The following is a 9,402-nucleotide window of genomic DNA, read 5'->3' as shown; positions in this document are numbered from 1 at the left end:
GCAATCTCTAAATACAGAAGATGTCTTCCAAGATTGGAAAGTTGTATTAGTTATAAGCTAAAAAGTAGCAAGTACAGCTCACTCAAATCACTCACTAAATATTGAAGTTATAAAATCTGTCTTGTATCACACTAGTAAACTAAAATTCCAAATTTTCGAAATTGCATAATCAATGAAGAGCATACATTGATGGATTTGACAGTTCAAAGTATATCGAAAAATTATTACAGAATTCTCCCACGCATTAAATTCTAGGGATTACGTGGGCTTGCAATGGATTCTTCATCACCACAGTAGACTCCTGCTTCTCCGACAGGTCCACGTCATCTCCCTCCACAGCTCTCCACTCAAATTTCCACACCAAATTCGCCACAAAGTACTCCAGGTGAAGCACCGCCAATCCCGACGCAGGACAGATTCTCCTCCCTGCCCCAAACGGCATCATCTTAATCTCCCTGCTCCCCGTCAAATCGAACCCTTCTTCTCCTCCGCCGCTGCTCAAGAACCTCTCCGGCTTGAACGCCATGGGATCTTCCCACACTTGAGGGTCCCAGCCTATATCCGCCACCATGAAATTAACACTCCCGTTCTTGGGCACCACGTGTCCGCCCAAAACCACGTCATGCGTCACCGCGTGCGGCAGCACAAAGTGGCCCGGCGGGTGGCGCCTCAGCCCCTCCAAGATCACGGCTTTCAGATACGGCAGCTTGTGCAGGACCTCCTCCCGCAGCTCGTCCTCCGTTTCTCCCATAACCCCTTTAATCTCCGCAAACAGCTTCTCCTGAACTTGCGGGTACTTCACTACGTTGGCCATGATCCACTGCAGCGCGGTGGAAGTCGTGTCGGTGCCGCCGTTCAGAAACTCTGAGCAGAGGCTGACCATTTCTCCCTCCGAAAGCTTCCGCTTTTTGTTTCCGTCGGGAAGCTCGAGGTCCAGCAGCGTATCAGTATACGACAACACAAATTCATCGTCATTGTCGTCGTTTTTGCTGCCCTGCTTTGCCTTGTTTTGTCTTGCTCGAATCAGAGGGACGAGCACTTCTCGTCGTTCCTCGAGGATTTTGAAGAATTGCCGCCACCGATTTTTGAAGATAATCTTCGTCAATTTAGGGGTGAAATTGAGGATATTGAACCGCCCGGAACTCAAAAGAAATTGGCGCTGCACCCGCTCGATTTCTTTGATTTGCTCTTCGTTCAATTTGTCACCGAAGCACATCAGAACCAGGAGGCAGAACATGGCGTATTGGAAGTGGTCGACCACCCTGACGCCGGCGCTGGCGCCTTCGGAGTGGGATTGAGACTTGGTTTTGAGGCGGTTGACGAGGATGTCGAGAACCCATTTGCGGGCGTTGCCGTAGGATTTGACCCGGGAAGGGTGAAGGATTTCGGAGGTGAGGTTGCGGCGGAGGAGGCGCCAAGTGGGGCCGTAGATGGCGGAGCTGATGTTGTGCTGGTTGCTGCTGGAGTACTTGTTGGTGGCCGAGGCCCGGGGGCGGTCGGCGAACACGGCGCCGTTCTGGATTAAGGCCTGGTGGGCGAGGGAGCGGTCGGCGATGAAGACGGCCGGGCGGGAGCCGATGCGGAGGGAGATAATGGGCCCGTGTTTGGCCTTGAGTTTGCGGATGATAGGCTCGAGCTCCGAGAAGGATTTGAGGAGGAATAAGAAGCCGCCGATGACGGGGAAGACGCGGGGCCCAGGAGGGAGCTTGGGTTTGGAGATGGAAGTGGGTAGGAATAGGGAAAGAAGGGGTTTGAGGAGGAAGGAGACGCAGAAGGCGATGAGGATCAGGAACCAGGTTTCCATGGTCAACCGTCGGCAATCAGACAAAAGGGCAATTGCGTTTGCTCAATAATTATTAGTTTCGATACTTTGTAAGGAGATTGATAAGGAACCAGGTTTCGACCGCATTGACTCAGCTGCACATATTGTCACTTTCACTTAAAATGTCTGACCATGACAAGTTCGACAAAATATAAGGGACCTGGCTTCTCTGCATTCCTAGTTTTCATACACTCTTATCTCCTCTTATTTTTGCGATAACAGTTAAACTATGTTAACATTTTATATCACTATTACTTTTTGTCTTATTATCTCTATAAAAAGATCAATATAAAATATTGACGTGGATTAATCGTGACCGCACGAAACAAAATAGGAGGGGATGGGAGTGTATGAGAACTGGAAGGGCAGAGAAGCTGGGTCCAAAAATAAGGCCGGCACTGAAATTAAGCTTTAGTATGTTTCCTCGAATCACTAGAAGTTAATATCGTGATTAAATGTCGGTTTATCCGAAAGCGTTAGATATTAGGATTTGGATCCTCTCCTGAGCTTAAGGAGAGGATCCTCCTAAGCAACGTATATGGACCGTTAGATGAAAATTCAACGGCTATAATTATTATAACTTTAAAAGAACATTCTGTTTGTAGCCGTTGAATTTTCATCCAACGGTCCACATATGTTGGTCAGGAGGATCCTCTCCATTAGCTCATGAGAGAATCCAAATCCTAGATATTATGTCTCTCCCCTTAGACCATCACCAACTCATGAAATAAAACTTAAAATATATGTTTTAAAACACTCCCAAACCATCTCCAATCATGGGCTAAAATAAGCCTGGGAGAGAAAATATATTTCTCAGCTAGATTCCTCCCAGGATTTAAGCTTGGCTTAAATTATTCTGAACCCACTAAATTATCATATTTCAAACTTTTTTTTTGTTTTTTTACTTATAATCTAACGGCTACGATCAAATGAGATCAAATATATTAGTAAAAACAGATTTGACGGCCCAAAATTAAGTTCACTAAGTTTCCCCTCTTTCTATATACTATCGATGAAATTGCAAATATGTTTAAAAAGTACAACCTTCAATCATACGTGTTCGTTGTGTTGTTTATTATTATTCCATATTCTCCTCTTTATTAATATATTTATTTTATTCATTGAATAATGTATGAGTTGTTGGATGATGAAAGCGCAATTAATTCATAATACATTGACAATGGTCTGTATTTTAATTTGATCAATTTATATTATTGTTTCACGGACCGATATAATTACAATTGGATTTAAAAATACAACATAACGTTAAGAACCAAGCCGGCATTGGTGATATTTGTGACAAGTCTTTGTTTTTATTTTGTATGGAGTGGTGTATGGGTACTTGGATGAAGGTGCAATTAATTCAATATATATTGGAGGGGGAGGACAAGGCCTAGCTACGGTGGCACTAGTGCCATGGGAATTCCCCCCTTATACTGCATGAATTTGAAGGGTGACACTCACACACCCACGCATAGATTAATTAACTTAATGTGTAGCAGATAAGCAGCACATTAAAATTTTACATACTAGTTTCTGTTGAATGTTAAAGTGCTAGCTAATCCAACAAAAAAAAGTAAAAGTAAACAAAGATGGGTCGTCACTTGTCAATCATAATCCGTAGGGTTAAAGTGCTAATTATTCCTAACTCTGCGCCCAGACTTCTTTAAATCTTTGCAGGCTAGGCTATTTGTTTCCTTTTAGTCTTGTAGGCTTACTGCTTTGTTGCCTCTACTGTCGACCTTGTTTCCTTGCAATTTCTCAGTAATTGGGGGCTCTGCTCTTGTTGTCTTTAGGTTTAGCACATTAAACAGGTTTGCTAATACAGATTGTTGTAAGGGGATCTTCTTCATTGCAGGAATAAGGGGATCTTTTTCATTGCAATTGATGTAGACAAGCCACTTTTAGGTCAAGGACCCTTTGATGTTGTTTTGCATAAGGTGGGTGCTCATATGTTCTTTTAGAAGCATAAAAGCCTTTGATTTGGTTTTTGTCTTCTAAGACAAATTTAGCATGGTTTTGGTTTTTGTAGTATACGGGAATGTGTGTAAACTTATAGTTTGTTTCTCTCATTGTTCCTAATTATTCCTAATCATTCTGTAGGTAAATGAACCAGAGAAGTGGGGCTACTCTAGCCAATTCCACCTCCCGAGTTCCAAAACAACCCTCAGTCTTTCAGAATCTCTCCCTCCCTCGACTCGACTCCCTCCTTGTCCTTTCCCTTAACTCCAACTCTCAGACTCTAACTCACAGTGCTTAACGACGTTGGGACTAACACAACAGCACCACCTCCACCGTCGCGACCACCATCACCCCATCACCACCATTGAGCTCCAACTTTCAGACTTTCACAGCTTCGTCGCTACCAACACAACGGCACCACCTCCGCCATCGCGACCATCATCATCCCATCACCACCGTCGAGGAACACTGCTACCACCAGTGGTTCAATACCGCTACCACCAGTGGTCCAATACCACTACCAACCATCATCCCTCTAAAATGTAGGTAATTTTGAATTAGGATTTATTATTAATGCGAAATTGTGAATATCTGGTGTAGGGATTTTAGGGGTTTTAAGTTAGAATTTGTAGAAGAGGTCGCACTTGGTGCGATGGCAAGTGCCTTCGCCCATGAGCGGTAGGTCTCGGGTTCGAGACTTGGGAGCAGCCTCTCCATAAAATGGGGGTAAGGCTAGCCGACATTCACCTCTCCCAGACCCTGCGTAAAGCGGGAGCCTTGTGCACTGGGTACGACCTTTTTAAGTTAGAATTTGTAGATTGATGATTGAATCATATTGCCACCATTTAGGGTTTTCTTAAAATTTGAATTGCATTTGTAGATTGATGATTGATCTGTTGCCACAATTTAAGGTTCTTCTCTTTGCATCAACCAATTTTTTTCCACTGTAATATTGAACCATTGATAACAAATTTTGGGTTATTACCTGTGCAAAATAGAATAGAAACCGTATGAGCACTCGTGAACAAAGGGGAGAAGGGAAGTTGTGTTTTGGTTCTAGTAGATGCGAGGCAATGTCGACTATCTTCCCACGTGTCATTTGGATTTGATTGATGCATGCAAGCATGGTCTTAGGTTCTATGGAAGTGATTCAGGTTTTAGATTTTCAGTTGCATCTATGTCGAACATGCTTATTTTGATTTTCCATGCGTTATTACCAGTTGTGGAGCTTCACTTTTCATGGCACATTCATTGTCATTTATATTTATAAGATTGTAATTCTTGTTTAATCCATGTAATTCAGTGTCATTTTTATTTGAATTGCATTTGTAGATTGATGATTGATCTATTGCCACCATTTAGGGTTCTTCCCTTCGCATCTACCAATTTTTTTCCACTCTAATATTGAATCACTAATAACAAGGTTTGGGTTTTTCTTTGCTTTGCATATTTCAGATCTAAGTCTGAGCGAAACGTTTCCACTCTCAGTTGTCGTCTTTGATTCAATGTAGTCTAGTTCTTCTTAGTTCTTATCATTCACAGTTGTCAATTTGTGTTTCGATTGCATCTCAAAAAGTTCGTAATTCGGTGATTGTATGCATTTGGTTTCACAAACGGCCGATGTAGATTTGGTTGAAGATGATACAATTCAATTTTAGATGTTCTTATATTGATATGTTTTGGAAATTAGATTTTATTTTCGGATAGAAAACTCATTTGAACTTAAGCAATTTTTAGGGATTTGTTCTGCTTTAGTTCACTTAGTATTCAAACCTGTTTTAAGTTCACTAAGTTTCCCCTCTTTCTATATACTACCGATGAAATTACAAATGTGTTTAAAAAGTACAACTTTTAATCATACGTGTTCGTTGTGTTGTTTATTATTATTCCATCTTCTCCTCTTTATTAATATATTTATTTTATTCATGGAATAATGTATGAGTTGTTGGATGATGAAAGCGCAATTAATTCATAATATATTGGCAATGGTTTGTATTTTAATTTGATCAATTTATATTATTGTTTCACGGACCGATATAATTACAAATGGATTTAAAAATACAACATAACGTTAAGAACCAAGCCGGCATTAGTGATATTGTGACAAGTCTTTATTTTTATTTTGTATGGAGTGGTGTATGGGTACTAGGATGAAAGTGCAATTAATTCAATATATATTGGAGGTGGAGGACAAGGCCTAGCCGCAGTGGCACTAGGGCCATGGGAATTCCCCCTCATACTGCATGAATTTGAAGGGTGACACTCACACACCCACGCATAGATAAATTAACTTAATGTGTAGCAGACGAACAGCACATTAAAGTTTTACATACTAGTTTCTGTTGAATGTTAAAGTGCTAGCTACTCCAACAAACAAAAGTAAAAGTAAACAAAGATGGGTTGTCACTCGTCAATCATAATTTGCAGGGTTAAAGTGCTAATTATTCCTGGCTCTGCGCCCAGACTTCTCTGAATCTTTGCAGGCTAGGCTGTTTGTTTCCTTTTAGTCTTGTAGGTTTACTGCTTTGTTGCCTCTGTTGTCGACCTTGTTTCCTTGCAATTTCTCAGTAATTTGGGGCTCTACTCTTGTTGTCCTTAGGTTTAGCACATTAAACCGGTTTGTTAATGCAGATTGTTGTAAGGGGATCTTCTTCATTGCAGGAATAAGGGGATCTTCTTCATTGCAATTGATGTAAACAAGCCACTTTCAGATCAAGGACCCTTTGATGTTGTTTTGCATAAGGTGACTGCTCATATGTTCTTTTAGAAGCATAACAGCCTCTGATTTGGTTTTTGTCTTCTCAGACAAATTTAGCATGGTTTTGGTTTCTGTAGTATACAAGAATGTGTGTAAACTTATAGTTTGATTATCTCTTTATTCCTAATTATTCCTAATCATTCTGCAGGTAAGTGTACCAGAGAAGTGGGGCTACTCTGTTGATTGGAAGAAAGTACTAGTCTTCTTCTTTGGAACCCAATAAATGTAAGTACTTAATAGTTAATAGATCCGCACGTTTTTCTTTTAACTAGTTTTTCTTTGAATATTGCTAATGTAAGTCAAATTTAGCATGATTCAAAATTGCTCTATCCCTCTTTTTAGCATATAGTTTCTTTCTCCTATTTTCATTTGGTTTCATATCGAGTATTAATGGGGATGGATTTATTTAGCACGTCTTACATTTGGTTTCTCTTTGTTTTCATTTAGCACGTCTTTCTCTTGTTTTCATTTGGTTTTATTTAGTTTCTTTCTCTTAATGGGGATGGATTTAGTAGTTGGTTTTATTCGTGATCTGAACTCTAAAGTTTTAATGGTTTCTTAAGATGATTAGTATTTTGTGGTAATTTCATGAAATTGGTGTGCATATTTCAAAATATCTTTATTTGATTAATGAATATACTTCCATTATTTAATTTTTACAAATTTTTACATATTGTCTCGATCTCAAAGTTAAAGTACCCCTAGTACTAATGTAGCATCATCTATGGCTACATCACCATGTCCTCCACAACCAACACAAGCACAACCCACACAGGCAAAATCATCAATACCTCCCCAAAACCCCTCATCCTCCAAAAAAAAAGAAAAGCACCACTTATTCCAAAGACAAGACAACAAACTATAATAGCTTCACTAGAGAGATCTTCTTCTGAGAGATCTTGGGTTTGGGATCATGTCACTAAGTGTACCGTCTCGAAAATACATGAAGTAGAAAAAGATGGAAAGAAAGAGATGGTGGAGGTACAAGTATGGAAGGCTAAGTGTAACCATTGTAATGCCCTTTTTTCATGTGTTACTAGTGGGGGGTGGAACTAGTGCTTACATTAAACATATCAATAAACATTGCAAGTCATATAAACCAACTGATGAGTTGCCAAAGGTTCTAGGCAGTTCTGGACCTTTTGAGGATGTCAAAAACAAGCTTGTTGCTAAAGGGTGGAGCCTAGAAGAAAGTGTGGAAGGTATTGTTGAGTATATTGTGATCGAGGAGGTACCTTTTAGTGTTGTGAAATCACTATAAATTAACATCGCGACTAAATGACAGTTCATCCGAAGGCGTTTGATATTATGTATCTCTACTTAAAGCAAATAAAATTGTGAGTGGAGATGCTCCCGAATCTTGTAATAATCCTCGCATAAGGGGCATTCGATCACAATTTGTTGGGTGCCAAAACCACCACCCTACAAAAAAGATAAAAAATATAAATACGCTAGTCATATTTTCGATCTGCAAAAATGCAACTGTTGTACCAAAAACTTGGGTGCTAATACTATTAGGGCACGTTTGTTTGACAGGATTAGCAAGGCTTGGACTGGACTAGACTATAGTCCTGTGTTTGGTGTGCAACCGGATTAGCTTTAATGGGCTTAGGTGGGACTCGCTCGGATTACACGCCTCATTACGAGTTCTTAACGAAGAACCCCAATTTTGGGCGGACTCGTAAGCTCGGAGAGAAAACCGCGAGGATCCCCAACGTCCTGCTCGTCCTCATCTCTGCGAGGATCCCCAACGTCCTTCGTCCTGCTCGTCGCTCGTCGTCGACCTTGCCCTGCTTCCTCGTCGTCGTCATCCTCACCCTCATCTCTGCGTATTCTCGCCCTCATCTGGTCGGAGACAGTCTGGTAAGCTTCAAATCTTCGATTGATTTCGTCGAATTGAGATTAGAATTTGGGGTTTTCATATTTTTAGTTCAAATTCAGATTAGAATTTGGGGTTTTCGTATTTCAACTTTTCTGGTAAACTTCAAAATCAATTTTTAGGTCAAATTGAGATTAGAATCTGTGTGTGTAATCTCTGTGTGTGTCTGTGTGTGTGTGCATGTGTGTGTATACTATGTGTGTGTGTACTCTGGTTTGTCTGTGTGTGTGTGTATACTCTATGTGTGCGTGTAATCTCTGTTTGTGTATACTCTGTGTGTGTGTGTGTAATCTGTGTGTGTGTGTGTGTGTGTATGTATGCAGTGTGTGTGTGTGTATGTATGTATGTATGCAGTGTGTGTGTGTGTGTATGTATGTATGTATGCAGGGTGTGTGTGAGTGTATGTCCGTGTGTGAGAGTGTGTATGTCCGTGTGAGTATGTGTGTGAGTGTGTATGCAGTGTGTGTGTGTGTGTGTATGCAGTGTGTGTGTGTGTATGCAGTGTGTGTGTGTATGTATGCAGGGTGTGAGTGTATGTCAGTGTGTGAGAGTGTATGTCCGTGTGTGAGAGTGTGTATGTGTGTGAGTGTGTATGCAGTGTGTGTGTGTATGCAGTGTGTGTGTGTGTGTATGTATGCAGTGTGTGTGTGTGTGTATGTATGCAATGTGTGTGTGTGTATGTATGCAGTGTGTGTGTGTGTGTGTGTGTGTGTGTGTGTGTGTGTATGTATGCAGTGTGTGTGTGTGTGTGTATGTATGCAGTGTGTGTGTGTGTGTATGTATGCCGTGTGTGTGTGTGTGTATGTATGCAGTGTGTGTGTGTGTGTGTGTGTATGTATGCAGTGTGTGTGTGTGTGTATGTATGCAGTGTATGTGTGTGTCTATGTATGCAGTGTATGTGTGTGTGTGTGTATGCAGTGTGTGTGTGTGTATGTATGCCGTGTGTGTGTATGTATGTATGCAATGTGTGTGTGTGTGTAT

General features: G+C 40.9%; 1 protein-coding gene and 1 long non-coding RNA gene across 2 annotated transcripts; one reads left to right on the top strand and one right to left on the bottom strand.

Annotated features, from left to right (window-relative positions):
* Positions 1–135: 135 nt before the first annotated feature.
* Positions 136–1,960, bottom strand: LOC103442790 (cytochrome P450 89A2-like). Its single transcript, XM_008381597.4, has one exon. The coding sequence runs from the start codon at positions 1,802–1,804 to the stop codon at positions 245–247; it is 1,560 nt and encodes a 519-aa protein (XP_008379819.2). The 5' UTR covers positions 1,805–1,960; the 3' UTR covers positions 136–244.
* A 4,428-nt stretch (positions 1,961–6,388) lies between these two features.
* On the top strand, positions 6,389–6,810 carry LOC114825393 (uncharacterized). Its single transcript, XR_003774123.2, has 2 exons — positions 6,389–6,527; positions 6,691–6,810. It is a non-coding gene; the product is annotated as an uncharacterized lncRNA (long non-coding RNA).
* The last annotated feature ends 2,592 nt before the right edge of the window (positions 6,811–9,402 follow it).

The sequence above is a fragment of the Malus domestica genome, chromosome 01, assembly GCF_042453785.1.
Source record: "Malus domestica chromosome 01, GDT2T_hap1".
In the NCBI taxonomy this organism is placed as follows: domain Eukaryota; kingdom Viridiplantae; phylum Streptophyta; class Magnoliopsida; order Rosales; family Rosaceae; genus Malus; species Malus domestica.
This window is presented reverse-complemented; position numbering and strand designations above follow the sequence as displayed.

Excerpts from the sequence above, each read along its gene's own strand:
- LOC103442790 (XM_008381597.4), bottom strand. The coding sequence starts at position 1,804 with ATGGAAACCTGGTTCCTGATCCTCATCGCCTTCTGCGTCTCCTTCCTC.